The sequence below is a fragment of the Ixodes scapularis genome, unplaced genomic scaffold, assembly GCF_016920785.2.
Source record: "Ixodes scapularis isolate PalLabHiFi unplaced genomic scaffold, ASM1692078v2 PGA_scaffold2__306_contigs__length_199485367, whole genome shotgun sequence".
In the NCBI taxonomy this organism is placed as follows: domain Eukaryota; kingdom Metazoa; phylum Arthropoda; class Arachnida; order Ixodida; family Ixodidae; genus Ixodes; species Ixodes scapularis.
In genome coordinates this window covers 32,027,339-32,045,475 of record NW_024609857.1, presented here as the reverse complement: position 1 = coordinate 32,045,475, position 18,137 = coordinate 32,027,339, and the positions used below count along the sequence as shown (strand labels likewise).

At 48.6% G+C, this 18,137-nt stretch overlaps 2 protein-coding genes across 2 annotated transcripts; both read right to left on the bottom strand.

The window, feature by feature from the left end:
* Positions 1-2,534: 2,534 nt before the first annotated feature.
* On the bottom strand, positions 2,535-6,165 carry LOC115328644. The gene is made up of 3 exons (XM_029989980.4): positions 5,968-6,165; positions 4,927-5,541; positions 2,535-4,619 (listed from the first exon to the last, which is right to left on the bottom strand). The coding sequence occupies exons 1-3, from the start codon at positions 6,157-6,159 to the stop codon at positions 3,408-3,410; spliced, it is 2,019 nt and encodes a 672-aa protein (XP_029845840.3). The 5' UTR covers positions 6,160-6,165; the 3' UTR covers positions 2,535-3,407.
* Positions 6,166-7,509: 1,344 nt separating this feature from the next.
* Positions 7,510-17,612, bottom strand: LOC120838298. The gene is made up of 4 exons (XM_042291340.1): positions 17,273-17,612; positions 12,091-12,216; positions 11,033-11,193; positions 7,510-7,551 (listed from the first exon to the last, which is right to left on the bottom strand). The coding sequence occupies exons 1-4, from the start codon at positions 17,559-17,561 to the stop codon at positions 7,510-7,512; spliced, it is 618 nt and encodes a 205-aa protein (XP_042147274.1). The 5' UTR covers positions 17,562-17,612.
* Between the last annotated feature and the right edge of the window lie 525 nt (positions 17,613-18,137).

The window sequence follows — 18,137 nt, the reverse complement described above, 5'->3', positions numbered from 1 at the left end:
TATCGAGTTATAATCACGTATGATCAAGTAACGAACTTTGTCTTCTATAGGTTGTGTTGGATTTGACATGTGTGTAACGATTTTTCGTCGCACTCGAGCTTAATGCTTTTCCCATAAAATCCAGCCCTAAGCACATTCTGAGTTAAAATTTTGTCGTCAAAACATATGACGGATAGAAACACGGAATTTCAGGCCGTACGCAAATTCATTCGTCGAGTTTTTTTGTGTTGTTTTTTGTTACATCTGGTGCTGTGATAATTGTTTCAGCGGGTGTCAACGAAGAAGAAAGCGCAGTGTATTTTGTGGTAGCGCGGAAGTGTAGGGTGGCACAAATCTCGAGGCTGATTCTAAGATCGGCCGGTGAAAATTGGGACCTGCATATACCAATCTCAATTTTTCACCAGAGATGTACTTCACTAGTGGATTTCACCTTGTGGAGCTTCAAGGCGTAGTTCCCTTCCCGTGAAAATTGAAATCAACAAACTTACCGGGGTCAACGGCGAACGTGGACGTCCGAGTTGGCGACTGTCATGCTTGTGGCGCCATCTCCCGATAGGCGCAGCGAGCCGATAACTCAGTCGTCAGTTTTCGACGCTACACTTATCGAGAGATGGCGTGACAAATACTACGTTCGCTGTACGGTGGTAGAGTAACTCTATACGGTCGTAGAGTAACCAAGAGTAGCTGTATATGCTCTGCTTGCCGAGTGGAGTATCGCAATGGTCTCTTTTTTCTTTGTTACTTTAAACATCGCGAGAGAAGCGAACTCCCGTCTTGGACGAGCAGTATTGCCAGATGGAAAAATATCGACGTCAGTAGATGGATCCCCTACATATCCCCTAGATCACCCAAACAATCAATAGATACTAAAAAAAAAAAAAAAACCTTTTGCATTTCCGACCGCTCTTAATAGATAATATAACATAATAAATATTATACTAATAAACAGACATAAAAATTAGATGTGATTTTGCTTGTCGCATTTTTTTTACTAGTTCGCATTTTTCAACGGCCATGTGAACATCACATACCTTGCAGAAAGCGAAATGATAACCTGTAATACTTTCCCACTCTGTATTATATTTTCGTATATACTTTTTCTTATTGGAGGTGGCCGGAGGGGTACGGTTGCCTCTATCTTAAGATTCGCCGCTCATTATCCTACTTGGAAGAAGCCAGGCAAAACCAAAACCGTATCGGTTTCGTAAGTAAGTGCGTACGAGGCGTTGCCTGTGTACGGCTTTTGGGTGGAAAGCTGAATGAATCGAGGGATACGCAGATACTCATGTATAGTTTCGTGTTTAAAAAAATTTACATGCGTTTGCTGGCTAATATGAGAGCCAGCGCTTCAAACTGCGTATTGTTATGCCCGTAGAAATGACCTTTCCTATCCATAAAAAAAACGTAAGCAGATTTTCTTTTTTATCAGAGAATCAGCAGACAGTGTGCGAAATCGGTAGATCTACTGAGAAATCAGTAGACCTGGCAGCACTGGCGACGAGTGCGACATGAGGTGCAATTCACCGCGCATGCGCTGTCGTGCGTCTCCCGGCTCCCTCGGAAGCGCACGCGCGCAGTTGGACGCGTCGTGTCGTCTGCTTGCTCACGGCCGCTTTGAAACTGCGCTCGCGTTATAAGAATAACGCAATTACACGTATCTAATTGACACACACAATGCCAGGAGGTCCATGATTCTTCCTGGTCGTTCATACTTCAGTGCAGTACATACATTTAGCGAGCGCAAACCGAAACGAATGTCCTGCCGCAAACACGGCGCCTTCCAGGCGGGCGCGAAAGTCAAATTTAATGCAAGTAACCCCTTCTTCGCCAATGAGGAGTCGGTGGTCTCACTTTTCGCCGTAGAGAAGGTTCACCTTAAAATTTCACGAGGTAAAATTCACCACAAAATTACAGCGTTGATGAAAATGTGAGATTGCTATGTGCAACTGCCGATTTTTACGAACAATCTTAGAGCCAGCCTCGGGATTTATTCCACCTGTAAATCGCCGGTAGCAGTCCAACGACAGTTCCGAAATGAGTGTGAACGAGATCTGCCAAATATTGAAAGAATCGAAGCTGGGCGTGGCTTTGATACTTCAAAGGCGAGCATGATAAATGTTACGATAACTGAGATGATTTTGCCTAACGCGTGGCTTGAAATTGAGTACCGCCTTCGGGCCACCCACTAGGCGCACGTTGAAGTAAACTAATAAGGTAAAAGTCCCTTTCCGTTTTAGTGACAGTTCTAAAATTAAATACCTACATACACACATACATATTTTTAAATCAGACAAGCGCTTTATGTTTAACCTGTATTACGGCCCCAAGGATGGAGGCACAAATTCAGCCTCGTACTGCCGTTTCCAACCTTGTCCCAGCAAAATGAATTATATGATATGATGTGTATCTTTATTTCAAACACCGGCTTATATCTGCATTTATGGTATCCTTTTGAACACAACGTATATCTGTTACCGATGTGTGTACAGTATACTAATACACATAAGAAACAAAAGAGAAAAGTCACCTTGAAAGGGACCAGCGTACAACCCATGACTGTATCAAACCTTTATTTCTGTGTTCCCTCATATCCAGGTTGAAACCAAGGTTCTCGGTCGATGGATGTCATGCGTTAGTTCGCGCATAGCTGCAATCAGCCTCCTTTAGCATTTTCTGTTTAAATATAAATTTAGAAGGTAACTTCCTTAACTGGCCGAGCTGCGATTCCTAAGAAAGAATGTAGTTTGATTTCCAAAAAGTGTCCGTAAAAATACCTAAGAAATTAAATTCTCGGTAGAAGAATTCGAACAAAGAGGGCTATTTTTGGTCAGAAGGGCACTTCGGTCACACATTGTAATGTCAGAGCAGATTCAAGACGTACCTTGACCAGATCTAACAAAAGCACGACGAATTTAGTATAAGAAAGATATAATCTGCGAGCAACCTGGTTTGCCGATCAAGAACGTAAGAAACGCAGAGTGGAAGGAATAGGGAGGACAATCAAGTTCTGCCTTATCACCTCTAAACAAGATGTCATGCCTCCACGATACGGAAGAAAGAAAACCCCTGTCACACATGTCGATTTACACATGCTGTTGTTTCTTTCACGATCCAAAGTGGCGCACCGCGCTGCAACAAACGCAGTAGGGCCCACAGAGGACGACTCCTCGGTAATGTCTGCTGACTTGCGGCCCTGGCGCCGGAAACATAAAACACACAAACACGGCAACAGTCTGGTCTGATTGTCCGCGCGAAGTGGTGCCATAGTCTGTTCCAGTCTCAGAGGCCGTCAGTCACCAACACGAAGACCGGTCACTACCCGTAACGTCACTGGCAGAGAGAAGTTCACAGCTCACAGGTGCGTAGCTTGAACGCAGTCTACACTCATAGAGCAACATCTGTCATGGTCATGGGTAGGCGGATCCCGGCAGATACAGAGGATTTCTAACACGGTGCGTGGGCAACCTCCCAGGTTGCATTATCGTCACTGCCCTACCCTGCAGGTAGCAACAGTCCGGCACCACGTCCTTGCGTTGAAACGAGGCGAACGCGGACGCCGACGAATCCGAGTAGCCCAGCGGTTTGTGAGCGTAGCCGCCCCTCTTGTGAAGCGCACGTAGATATGGAGCGAAGATGCCCACGAGCAGGAGAAACCCTGTGGTCACGAGTGAAAACCCGAGCGCGGCCACCTGCGGCTCTCCCTGTGCCAACAGCAGAAACGCAGTATGACCCGCTGCCAGCACAGGCACCGCCAGAAGACTCGTGCAGAGAAGGCTGCGGGCGTCCCTCCTGTGGTAGGCCGAGTTTCGGGTGCGGAAGGCCATGAGTACTGCGAGCGCGAGCACCAAGCACGGGTAAAGCTGGTGGAGCAAAAACCGTGCCTGGTTGAGCTGGCAGGCGCCCGGCGGCGAAAGCATCCATGCTTGGGCCTCGACTGCCAGTTGAACTGCCACCAAAAAGCAGATAGTGAGGAACTGGTTGAGGCCGCTGGCGCGGCCGCCCAGGCCGGCGCTCTGCATGGCGTTGAGGTGCATGCCCTTGAGGAGCAGGCAGCCGAAGGCGAAGGCGTAGCTCGTGTGGTGCGCGAGCTGCTGGGCCGCGCACAGCCGAGGTCGAGGTCTGAAGGTGAACAGCAGTCCCGCTAGGAAGAGTCCCACAACGGACAGGAGGAGGAGGAGAGAAGTGAGCTGGTGCCCCTTGCGGACGACGCCTTCGCAGAGCTTCATGAGGAGGAACACTGCCACGTACGCGCTCAGCAGAATGCCGAGTCCGGCAGCGACCACGATGGTGAGCGACCAGGGCTTGGCGATCCACACGGTGAAGAGTTTCGGCTGCGACAGGCGGACGGCGTCCGGCGACGTGGACGGGGAGTTTTCCGCGTCATTTTCTGCGGACGACGCCGGTGAGGGTGTCGGAACGTTGGAGGTTTCGCCCAGGTTCTGGGGCTCGGGGTCGTTCTGGATCTCCAGGTTACTCGAGCGCAAGTTTGACGAACGTTCTCTGGAGGATGGTCTGAGGCTGGTGGATGGTCTCGACGCGCCAGCATCACGTGGCGTGGTCCGACTTGGCACCAGCATCTCGTCCACTTCAAGGCCGCTGTGTTCTGTGTACCGACCAATCTGAAACGCAAATTAGAAATACTTTTACGTAACTTCAAACAGCAGCGAATTGTATCTTCTTTTTGGACATGTTCCATATGGTATGTTTTTCATTATCTTTGATAGCTTTTTTGACAAATCTGAATAATACTACCGTCATCACCGTCTCTAATGTATGGTCCAACTGACTGAACTATTATCGATATTAGCCATGGAAGATTAAGTAATAAATTTGCTAATTGTTGACTACTATATACCCATTTTGTGGGAATATTATATATCAACGCTAAGCACTGCGTAATAAAGGCAATAACTACAACACACTCACCTCTAGCACTTCTCCACTCGTTGATACGGCCTTGACGGTGTATCGGAGACTCGCGAGTCGCTTGTCCATTGAGAAGTGGAGCGGCGTTCCTTCGAGGGACGCTACTCCGGCACCCACCATGCTGTAGTCCAGGGACTTGAGACTGTCTAGCACAGACGTGCTGAGCCTCCCGCCGAACAGACAGTCGGTTCCACGACCACACTGCACTCTCTGGACAGCCCGAAGCGCGGCCGCCATCGCCCACACTGCGCGGATGACCGCTGCAGCCTCGTCGCCGCCACTGTCATCTTTTTCCCAGTCCTGGATGACTTCGTTCCTGGCGTAGGTCTTCCTGAGCTCCTGGAGCAAGGGCGTAGCGCCAGTTCCGTCCCGGTCCAGCAAGTCCTGCACGTAGTCCTGGAACTCGGTCGTCGGAGATTCGGAAGGGGAGACGAGAAGCACGTGCCGTAAACGCCGCAACTTCTGCTCGCTCAGGAAAGTGGGAAGCGAGGAGGACAGGTCAACCGCCGTGGCAAGAATCCAGGAGAAGGCGGCGTCCGGGTCTGGTTCGTATGTGGACAGGAAGGTCTTGGCCTCGGCCGGGCTCAAGAACAGCACAGCTGCTCGACACCCCGCCTAGGAACAAGAAGCGACGTCCCTAGCTTTAAACGTGACATTCAGGAACAAAGACGAGCGGCAACGCGCTCGCCTTTGTCCACCCCCCCCCCCCCCCCCCCACCCCCCGGCTACGTGCCTGCTCCGGTCCTACTAGCTTGTAAAAAAACATTCCAACTCAATATCGTTGCACGGCCCCTTCGAGCAAATTACGATATCTAAGCGACTTTGTAAACGTGAAATATTTTCTGCTCTGAACTGAAAAGACCTTTATTGCGAGACATTATAATTTTTTTCTTTTTAAGTTCACGATTGCTTATACTTTAATTGCTGAAGGAACTTATGAAATAGGCCCCATGCTGTTAATGTGGCTGTCGTCCTCGTTTACTGTAAGGCATATATCAGCAACACACACCGGTGACGCTAAACTCAGGTGCACTGCCTTACTTCGGTCAGGTGCTTGGTGGTGCCGAGCGCTTGCTGGACTTGGGTGAAAGAGGACCCCGGAGAATCATCCGAAACGACAGCGTCGATCCCGGTGTCTTTGGACACACTTCGGAAGGCGGCCGACAGCTCCGAGGGTCGCGTCGATGGCGACGAAGCCACGGCCACGCGAGTCCAGCCCAGGCGCCGCAGCATGCTCACCAGTGCCTGCGCCGACACCGGTCAAACTATCCACCCTCGTAGGGTATACATACAAGACAGAGAAAAAATGAAAGCCGTTTACAACTCCCTGTAACACCGAATTAGAGCGCAGCTCTTGAGGAGGAGGAGGGAAGGGTACTGAGGGTCACCTGTTCTCGGGGCAAGGGAAGGGGGGGTGTCACGTGACCTCGGGGGGGGGGGGGGGGGGTCATACGACCTTGGGGGGTCACGTGACCCCCCAGAAAAATTTTTACGCTAGATTTAGCGGGGAACTTTTTTCGCTAGATTTAGCGAGGAATTTTTTCCGCTAGATTTAGCGGGGAAATTTTTCCGTTAGATTTACCGGGGAATTTTTTCCGCAGGATTTAGTGGGGAAATTTTTCAGCTAGATTTAGCGGGGAATTTTTTTCCGCTAGACTTAGGGGGGAATTTTTCCCGCTAGATTTAGTGGGGGAATTTTTCCGCTAGATTTAGCGAGAAAATTTTTCCGCTAGATTTAACGGGAAATTTTTTCTGCTAGATTTAGAGGGTAAATTTTCCGGTAGATCTAGCGGGGAATTTTTTCTGCTAAATTTAGTGGGGAAATTTTTTCCGCTAGATTTACCGGGGCAATGTTTCCGCTAGATTTAGCGGGGAAATTTTTTCTGCTAGATATAGCCGAGAAATTTTTCCACTAGATTTAGCGGGGAATTTTTTCCTCTAGATTTAGCGAGGAATTTTTTCTGCTAGATTTAGCCGGGAAATTATTCCGCTAGATTTAGCGGGGAAATTTACCCATAATGCACCGTGCGGTTACGCCCACGGCGACGGCGACGCCTACGCCGACGGGAAATCCGCTCAAGCCGGAAACGGGCGCCTAAGAGCTGCGTTCTAAAGAGTCGTGAAAGCTGCAGCATACACTAATATGGTCTGTGCAGGTGAGTTCTACGACCAAGGGGATGTAATATAAGGGCTAATCGTCACGCAAAGCCGGATCCTTAACTAAAAAATCTGAATTACCTCTTTAATTTGTGCAAAAATGAACATAGACGGTTCTAATTAGAAACTTGCTGAGCGTTATCGAAAACCACGAAATCAGTAAATTTGAGAGACTTGGAGCGCGTGAGAAGTGCGGTGATGCGCTAAAGTTACCCCTCGTGCGACAGATGCGAGATTGCCGTTGCGGAAATGCGCCATCTGGGTTCTCGCGACGCCATCCTTGCTCCAAGGGGAAAGAGGGAGTCAGAAGGACTGGTCATCTGAGCAACCAATTTCCCCAAATGCTGTGTACGTTTTCTTTTCTTTTTTTGATTAAGCTGAGTCTGTTAGATTTTCTAAAACACGGGACCTCGCCCTTCCTGCTTCTCAGAAATTCACAGATTTCCAAGTGACAAGTTTTTCTTTTTCCTGGAACGAGCTAGCATTTTTAATTTCTCAATACCACAAAATACATCAATTGTTCATAAGACTCACATCTCAATGTCAAATAATGACCGTTTAGTATAAGAACTGTCTCGCAAATGGTAAACCCGAGAAACATCCGGGAATCATAGATGGAGACGAAGCAATACACTCTTTCCTGTATCTTCTCTCTACGTCTGCGCTAATACAGTTTAGAAGCAATACACAGCGGAAACTTAAATGAACAGCAGCAAAGCTACATTTAAAAGGTAATTGTTTAGTGCACCCCTCCTCTTTATCCTCAGGCCCCTTCATACGCATCCCATTCGCTAGACGCTCATGAGCCAGTAGTCATCGTTCTCAGTCTTCCAGGTAATCTTCAATCAACCAATCGAGGGATTGTGGATATCCGCCTCTTCGTCATGTACGTACTCTATGTCCCAGAGAAATGAACAATCGACTGTCTGAAACGCTATGGCGTAAGCCTCTCCTGGCGCTTACAAAATGGGAACGATTGCTTGCAGTAGCGGTATGTTCCAGGACCTTATACCAGCGAGTCCTGGCCGGCATGTGGCCCGCCAACCGCATGTTTGAGACGTTTGCTGTTTACACCTTTTTCCCTGACGTCACATCAGTGGCCATTGCGATGGCCTTGCTGCTGAGCGCGTACCTTCACAGCGGCACGCATTTTCCTCAATAGAATTTGCTTTTGTTCGCAAGAACCACTGGGAATGATCTCTAGGCCCCAGTCCGATGCGATGACGTCACGGGCAAGTCATGCATAGACGCTTTACACCCGCGCCAGATTAGAGCCGCCATTGCAGGCCTTCTCTTGCCTTACCGAGATGCTGAGCCACTGAAACCTCGTTGACGAGCTTCCACAAAGGCCTATGCTGGGGAGGACACAAGCTATAATGGCAATTATAACCTGTCCTGCGGCGGTAATGATAAAGTGAACGGAATAAGACAAAACACTAAAACTGAAGGTCCGTTATGGCAGCGCCCATGCACAGCTGCGGCAAGGCGTCTTATATCGTAAGCACGGTGGAAGAAACACATTTAGGTGATGACTTTCTGTCTGACGCGGTGGCCACATTATGTTCAGCGCACAGAGCGCGCTTCACTCGCACGGGGATAAATGGCGCCCAAGTATGGGGTCCCTCCCAAACCGACCGCTCCGGTTGTTTCTCCCAGCGGTATTAGCCCCGAGAAGTTCGCCTGGCGCCCCCTTACGGCGAACCGGGGTGACGTCACGGCGAGGAGAGAATTTTTCCCCGACTCGCCCCGCTCGCCCTGTGGAGGCTGTGACGACGCTAGCTGTCCGCGCGCTCGTTTCTATTTCATTTTTTTTTTGGCGTGTTTTTCGTAGGAAGTGTAAATTTTTATATGTGCCTTTATTGAGGTATGGCCTGTAGCTACAGGCGAAACTTCAAGCAACATTTTAAGCATGGCTGACAGGCCAGGCAACGCATGAACCACAGCTGGTATGTGAAAATAAAGAGATATGGCCACAATTGCAGGGGCATCACTACAGATTTACATCTCGCACAATAAACGCTGCTGATGGTCCGAATGAATTGGCAAATTATGTATGCTATTTTTTTTTGTATCTCTGTGTTTAAACAAGATCGCCGAAGCAGAAAAGCTGCATGCTGCTCGAGCTACGTGCTAAATACAGTCTCGACCATGGGGAGAGAATCACAAGTAGGACAGCCCAAGTGCAGGGGCAAAGTAAAAAAACAAACAAGGAACATTTATTATATACATTGCTCGCACTTTACCTTTGCTGGATTCGGATAGTATTTCAATGGACTACACGGGTGGTATCTGTGGACTTGTTTATATCAATCCTCAAGTAATATATAACAAATGTAAGTTATGGTGTCTAGCTCATTATAAGTCCATTAAGCCCTAAAATTGAGATTTTACTTAAATCGAATTGTCCTGAAGCTAAAGTACCGGAAGCTCTTCTCACGCAGACTGTCGCCCTTAACAGGTTCCACATTTTCTGCTACCAGTGCTGCATCTACCACTAGACAGACGTTCGAATGCTTGCTTTTACTCCTGTTTTCCTCTGTTGTCAGAGAGTCCAGCTGCAGGGAGTTTGGAGGCTGAGGAAGCTTTTGGGGACCTGCGGCAGTGACTCTTAAATGGAAATGACAATTCAGACTAAACGGTGTATTTTCCGTATACCAAAGACTGGAATAAAGAATGTCAGGAAAAAGTATAATCATTCCAAATTACGGCACTATTGCTGTGCATATTTTGGGCAGTTTACTATCATAGAGGCAACTGGGGGAAATTCGGCCGTTTTTGCTGCTACCAAACAAACTAATTTCCAGTAATTGCGAATCCTCTAAGAAATATGCCTGCATACGCGTATAAACTATATAATTAATTCAGGAAGAAGCTACATTTATGTAAAACAACCCTGTTCCATGAGCACTTCAAAGATCATCAGACGCAGGGCCTTTAAAACATCTGCAAACCAGCGCATGCAGAGTGGCAGCGCAGAGTCGGGGTCGCGAGCTAATTTGCCGACCACCGAAAGGCCCATGATATAAAGGCCGCTTCAGATGCCTTGAAAGCGGGATGTAATATCGTCCTAAATCATGAACGTGCAAGGAACAGAATTCCAGCGTCTGAAACACTTGCGTAACCGCTTCACCGACCCCTCTCAAGATTGCCTTGCATCGTGTGGACGGACGGGGAGGTTCATCGGCGTAATTGCCTCCGCCGATAGTTTTCGGGATTTGTAACCCAATTTTAAAGGTAAAAGGGACAAGCAGACTTATAAAATGTACGGAAGCACGTTAATATCGGCCTAACTCAACGTCTTGTACCCCGGGTAAACGAAGTCCGGCTCCTCGAAGAGCTTGCGGCACACAACGCCAAACCAGGAAACCGGTGCTGGGAAGCGACCCGATGCGAGATCGCGGAGCGGGGTACTCGCGCTGACGTCACGGTACACCTCACCCAATCAGGGCGCGGCGACCGCAGCGACGCTTGTGTTCGCTCTCGGGGCTAATACCTCATTCCATCGCTCACCGCTTCTTGTTGTACCTCACCGCCGCCACGCCGCCACCAAGTCGCCACCAAGTCGCCACCAAGTCGTCAGAGTCCGTAAATCTGTGTTATTTTCCTTCTTCTTCCTTGGGTTAAGGCTCACCTTCGTGCACTATGGTGGCACCATGCATGTGATTGACACAGCACTAAAGCAAAACACGAGGCCAGCCACTGGCCACAGACAACCACCATACCACCCCACCGCGAAAAAGGCAAGCACGCTATGCGGCCGGCACCGTGGCCGCCGAGGAGGGACCTCATACCACAGCGCCCTCCGCGGCGGCGCGGAGCTAACTACTGGTTCGAGGCTAGCTCCGAACACGATCTGGTCGCTCGTTCCCTGCGGGAAGAGCGGCCAGAGTCATCACCTAAATGTGATTCTTTCACCGTGATCGTAAGTGACTGGTGACATATATTGTACCCTGGCCTGGGAGACGGCCGAAGGTGCCGTGCTGTACACGTCTGCTAGATGGGGGACGCCCTCAGAGTAGAGGTCGCTGGCCGCCACGGCTGGGATGGAGAAGGACGCGAACGTCTTGGCCGTCGTCTCCATGACCCGAGCATCGCCGTACAATATGGCACCTGCGCAGAACCAAGTTATACACTCTAAAATCTACACTCGGATACAAGTTCAGAATTCAACAAATAAACACCACTACGTTCCAGCCACGGCACCGAATCGTTCCGCGGACCAATAAGAAAACGCAGTAGCCACGACGAGTTAGGAAACGTTGGCGCGAGGTGCGCTTCTGGGTAGCGGACTATTTGCAGTTGCGGAGGGACAGCGGCTGGCGGTAGTAAGGATGCGGGAATATCTTCTGGCGTATTCTTAGCGAGCGAGCTCGTACATTTTATGAAAGCCTTTGGTTCGAAGACATATTGACGTGCCCATGAAACGAAATATAACTTACAACTTAACAAACAAAGAAAAAGAAATAGAGATTATAAATTTCGGTTGTGTAGTGCTAGTAATTAAATTAATATTATGCTCTTTAAGTATCAAATTGGTATTTCTCATAACTATCGTTATTACAGTAATTTAGTAAATATCGATATGCATAGACACAAAAGAAAATCTGAGCTGGTACACGACCATGATGTCACTCTACATACAACTTTCTGCTGCAATAGCCATTCCAGCGATGTTATCCTCCTAGCTGTCTGCCAAGATTCCAAGAATTCTTAATGCCACCATCTGCAAAACTTCGGTTAATGCAGGACTCTTTTTTTTTTTTTTTAGAGTTCATTTGTTTTATTACGTACGTAGCAACATCCACTCAAATGTGATAGAATAGAGCGTATATCGTACCATATCCTAAGGCCATCCCGTACAATAAATGCCAGTGTCATATACGTATAACCATATAAAAAAACTGGGCAAATAAGGGTATACATATAATATAACTTTATATGACCTTATTTGCCTAATTCTTAAGGCGACCATATGTGGCATTTCTGTACGGAAGAATGCGTGCTTACCAAATATGGGCGGTACCCTGGTGTTGGGGCAGGCCATGGACCTCACGTGTCCCGCCTGCTGGACGGCGCGGAAGCTTTGCCGCAGGGCTACCTGGTCCTTGTCGCACGTGTCGTACAGGTACACGCCTGAGCGGTTCAGAGGAAAGGAAAGAGTTACTACTCTCTTCCGCGATCTGGCGTGTAGAGGGCGAGTCAACAAAGCGAAAGGCGGAGTGCCAAAGGGAAGTACGAAGGGAGACACAAGGACACAAGTCGCTTGGATATTTCTCGAAGATGGCGTACGCCAAGCGTTCAATTTCGTTAATCCTATTAGATTCATTTACTTCACTTAATTTACTGTTTTGTCAAAACTAGGAGGAGTTACGGACAAGAGTGAGTTCATTTGCGAGGAAATACGTAAATAAAAAGAAAAAATTAAAAAGGCAAGAACAAAAAATGATTACGGGACCTCAGTACAAAGTTATGGCAATTTTTTTTTTAATAACAGTTTTCGAGACAATGACGGCGGGAGGGCGATAAAATATATCTGGAACGCTAGCAGTAAATCTAAGGGCCCCGAGAAATTGATGTTCGCGTGGCGAATCGAATAACTATCAGTTCGAAAAAAGTCGAGATGTCTTCGAAATGGCCAGGTAACTTGATTGAAGTAGACGGCCCTTGTCGCTTGTTACATGCTCAAAACCTAACGCTCTTGAATTTTTTTTTTATATTTAACATTAGAATGCTTTTTTTATTTTATAAAATCATTTTATGTTTATAGCTTATATTTTATTTCGATAGTTTATTTATTAAGCTTTGCACTCCTCGATACACCTTATTGGCAATTTTCAGCAGGTGTTTTCGAGCCTGCTTTTACAGCTTCGTGTTTAGACCACCAGTCGCTCTTAATATTTGAACTGCACACTGAAAGGAGAAAGGGGGGGGGGGGGGGGGTGCTTGAATTTGCTGCGACAACTTTGGGTTGTAGTCATTAGGTGCCGTCGTTTTCGCAGAAGTCGAAAACAGCGTCATTCAACGCCTCAAGGCTAATAAGTTTGTTTTGTCCTATACGGTCATGGCGGGAAATCGTGGTAGTCGATGGAAATCCCAGGAATGACGTGGAAACATAAAGCGCCCTTGCTGTTATGTTACGGTGACGCAGAGACGTAGCTCCTTCGACGCAGATAAATTGCAATCTCTGTCATCGACACGGGAACTCCCTTCGTGGGCTTTTTTTTTTATGTATTTCCTTAGCAAGTTGGACGCTTCTCCCCACTCTTCGTTATAAAGAAAACGGTAAAAATAACTTACGACAGATTCAACTTAGTCTCCTTTTCCATCGATAGGCAGCCAAACGAGTTAGTCTAAATGCAGGACTTTACGGAGCGAAGAAAACGACGAATTTCCCTCGGCGTCGTTGGCACTGCGCTTGGCATCAGAACAGTGGCTGTTCTTGCACCGCGCGAAAAGTGAACGTGCCACCGGGCAACGTTTGCCAGTCATTCGCCAGATATTCGCCCCACAGAGTCCAGCCTTCAAATTCAGAGAACGTGGCGTCCGTATACACACTCCCCACGGATGACTAGATCGTGAACGCAGCTCGGTAGCCGCGTCCGCGGCACGCATATTCCCCACAAAGGCAAAATAGGCGGTTCCGCGCAGAGCGCTTCCTCGGACGTGATTCTGCCCAAATGGACGCTGCAGCGGTGGGCCCGTCCGGAGGAGATATATAGCCATCCATCGCGGGATTCCGCCCCTCGTTGTTCCTTGGGCGGAGGTCGGCTGCAGTGTGGCTTGGAGCCGCCCTCGCGAGCTCCGAGAAGGTACGACCTAGCCTCTGACTCCGTTCGCCTCTAAACTGATAGTGCGGTGAGAGTTACACGCGCTCGCCGGACCTACCAACCGCCTCCCTTTCATCAGCTGACCCCACTCTCTGTGCGTGGGTGTATATGGGGCGGGAGCGTGATCACGTGACGGTTCCGACGAACAGGTAGCTTCCACAGCACTGTCAGCTTGGGGCGTGAAGGGAGCGTAGGCAGGATGACGCGCGAAAGTGGTCTCCGCGCGGATCACGCGCGCGCGGTTCCGACGTTTCATTGGCCGACCGCGAAGTTAAGGCTCGTTATGTCATGCGTGCAGCCCCTCGCGCCGGGTCGCGCTGCGCCGTGCCTGACCCTCTGGAACCAACGCAATGAATCGCCCGTGGCAATTGCCGCGCACGCGGCCAGCTCTGGAGGACGTCACTGCGACCCTCTGAAGAGGCGATCGCCGTTCAGCCCTGGCCATTGCGAGTCATGTGACCCGTGCCCGCGCTCTGCGCGACACTGTCAGTGCGAACACGATTTTGGTGCTTTTTCGCATTTTACTTCGAAAGGGTACTGGCGAACATCAAATTTCAGCACTTCGGTTAGTACGCCAACTGCGCACTCTCCACCTCTATAGAGAAAGAGAGAGAGAGACAGAGAAACAGAGAAAATAGACGATGGCTTTTTCAAGCTAACAGTGTCGCAGAGGGTGCGCATTCAGAGGTCCATTGATGGCATACTGCACCAACGCAATGAACTCGGAACGCCGATCATTGGTATCCCTTTCATCCGTTCAACAAATAAGAAGGGCGATCGGAATCAGGTTCCAACGATTTTGCTACTTTATTGCCTAAACGGGTGTACGCCTTTTCGCCACAGAGACTCCATGTCTACTTGACCATAATAATATGCACCTTCCTCCCAGGCTGAATGCGATGATTGCTGTTCCGAGTACATTGAGATTGGGATGGCTCAATACTCGCGACTCCAGCGACCTATAAGAGACGCCGCTATCGGGAAAATATGGCGGTCTAAAACAAGTCGTACCGTGCCATGTGCCAGCTCAACCCACAACGCTGGGGCGTCAGCGAGCGAGCATTGGACTCAAACCGGCTTGCCCCGCTTTTTATCCTCCATGTTTCAAACCTGCGGCGATGCGTTGTCGTAAGCGAGCTTCCAGAGGCTCGACCTTTTTCGAGGAAGCGATGAAAGGACTGTTTACTGTCCTTCGACGGTGTTGATGACCGTCGATAAAGGCGGAGTGTCTGGTTCACGCGGTGCGTAGGTTGCGTTTAGAGCAACCTGGGAACAAGCCGATACTATACGGTTACGACAGAATCACCGGGATAACTGTCCTATCGCGAAAACCACCGACAATATGTAATCAAGGAAGCCACGAGTGACGAGCAAAAATCGCGAAAAGACCTGTTCCGACCAGTTCATTGTTCTTGGGACCTTTTCCCCTAGGTGCCGTCAGTTTTGCTGGTGTCGCGAATGCACTAAAGAAGCACAAGTCAAGGGCCCAGCGCACGCAGACATTCGCCGCTTCGAGAAGCGTGCAATGTACGCGCCACACGCACAAACGCCGAAACTAGAGCCACTAAATGAGCTGCGCTTAGAGTATCGGCACTCCGTTCCCCAACATTGTTGTGAGCGGCACCATTTTGGGGCTTGTGCAGACCAGACACAACTGTCAATCGTCATGATTCAAAAGTGCGACTTCCTCAACATTAGACTCGGTGTTAGGAAGCTCATGCAATATTGATTATCTCTGTAGCGAACTGTTTAATCATTTGTTAAGGGCGGAAAAGCGTTTCCTGTGATTTCAGATAAAGCTTAAGATAACTGGCAACCATGATGTTAAGCCACAATATGGCCAAGTGTCGTTACTCTGAAGCGTAGCTTATTTAGTGGCACTAGCCGAAACTGGCGACGGGTCAGAAGCCGTTTTCTGACACAAAAAGTGCAGGGCGTCCCTTTCGTATGCTGAGCCTTCAGCGCGCGCTCATTGCATTTTGTTGTTGGCTGCGCGTGCACCAAACTCTTCTCGAAAGTAGAATGCTCACAGTGGCGGCGGAACTTCTATACTCCGTTTCACCTTACGTTGTACCGCAGCGAAGGCTGGAAGCGCGAGCTCATTGCGTTGACAGCTGCCCTTACTGCACGAGGGCTTGTGCCGCCGAGATCTGCCCCAGAGCAAAGAGCTCGCGCTTACAGCCTCTCCTGCGGTACAACATAAGGTCCGGATCTAATGTCGCAAAGGATGATGGGGGTGTCACTGGTCCCGATATTTCGGGCCGTTCAGAGCGCAAGTTTAGAGCTTGCTCCCATTTACCGTCAGCCAAGAACAACGACCCTGATTGGGCGAAATGCACGTTTAACGTGCATAAACGTCCATTCCCCCCAATCAACGTATAGCGTGCATTCTTGACAGACAGTAAATGAGAGCTAGTTTTGTAAATGCGCTGAGAATAACGACCTCAAATATATGACGTCTAATACCCCCTACAAAAGTAATCAAGGTTGAATTGTAAATCGAGCAGGATTTAATTACTGCCTTTTAACCGATCACACAAACTTAAAAGCTTGTAATTAGTAAATTTACAGCTCGGCTCAATTTTCGAGGCATAATTGCTTTAAAAGTTGATGGACTCCGGTTTTTGAAGAATTTGTTTTTCTCCCACAGAATATGCATACCATCAAAAAAATGTCTCAAAATGTGTGACGTAACAACATAGAAACGCAACGCAAGTTAAAAGCGCTAAATAAATTCAGCGAGCTTATACATCCCTCGGAATTTAGCGGGAAGCGTTTTCCGCGGTACATTTAGCGGGGAACCTGAATTGTCACACCGCCAAATTTAGGTGAACTTAGCACGATCCCCATCTCAGAAAGAAAGTTCCTAAACACACGCGCGCAGCTCAAAACACGTGGCTAATTCGGTGTCCCCCGATTTTATCCGTATATAGCATCACACGCCGCAGCCACACCTCAATAAAATCATACACAAGACATTCTGAAGACACTGTCTGCCCCCCCCCCCCCCCCCCCCTCCGTCAGCCAATCAGCGTCGAGCCTCGCGGCCACGCTTTTATCCAGGCTTCACTGTCTTCACAAAATGCCGAAGTACATACACGAAACAGCTTGCAAACACTGTCTGACGCCTGATTCTTCCTTGCATGATTGTCCTGTAACATTGGTCGTAAATAAACGGTCGTCAGACATGTTTTAAGCAAACATGGTTCGAAGATTTTTGAGGCGTGTGCGCACACAATTGTGTCATCGCGTCTGCGGTGAACGCTGCGTCTTTTGTGTAATGTATAGAATCGGTGCTGCTGCAGCTTTAAGATACATTTATTATTTTCTTTCAAATACTCGTTGCGAAGGAGAAAACCCACCGATGTTGAAGTCCGTGGGCGCCTTTCTGAAGTTGGCCTGCTGCGCGGCCCAGATGCCGGCGAGGGCGAGGCGGACCAGGCGCGGGCTGAGGACCTCGCAGGGCTTTCCGGTGCCGTTCTCGGACGTCCTGAGCGGCGCCAACAGTGCCACGTTGGCCTGTCCCGGGTAGATGGCGGGCGCCGGGTCCTCGGACCAGCGGGCCGCCGACCTCCGGCCTCCGCTGACTACCGCCAACAGCGCCAGGAGGACCGCCGGCAAGAGCGCTGGCGTCCGAACACGCCTCGTCATGGCCCCCGCAGTGTGCACCCGGCGGCAGGCCGCGGGCTGGCTTCGGCTGTAAGCGTCAACCACAACCAGATGTTAGCGATAGGTTTTCTATATGTTTGGTCGTTCGTGTTGCAACTCAAATGTTGGAACTTGACTGGGGTGCTAGCCAACTGATACTGCTTGGCCTGAGGATAAAAATTTGTATCTTAAAAGCTTTTTAAAAGATGTAAGCATTTAGAATTTTTTATATAAAAAAGGAACAGTTAGGTATCATGAAAGTAATTTCTTTCCTTTTTAAATTTTGTTATGCAAAAAAAAAAAAAAGAAAGAAAAGAATGCTTTCGTTAACGTTTTTATTGCCGCGTTTTTATATATATAAATAAATTAATTTTTGCGTAACCTTTCTGTACAAGCATCTGAAGTGATACTAGTATTCACTAAAAAGTTTGAAAGATAAAAAAAAATAACGAAAAAGACTTAAAAAAGGGTTTAAAATATTAAAAAAAAAAAAAAATAAAAACCAACGAGCCCTTTCCGACCGAATTTTTCTTACCAATAAATCGCAGATTTTCAGTCGAGTGTTTTCAAAGTTTGCTA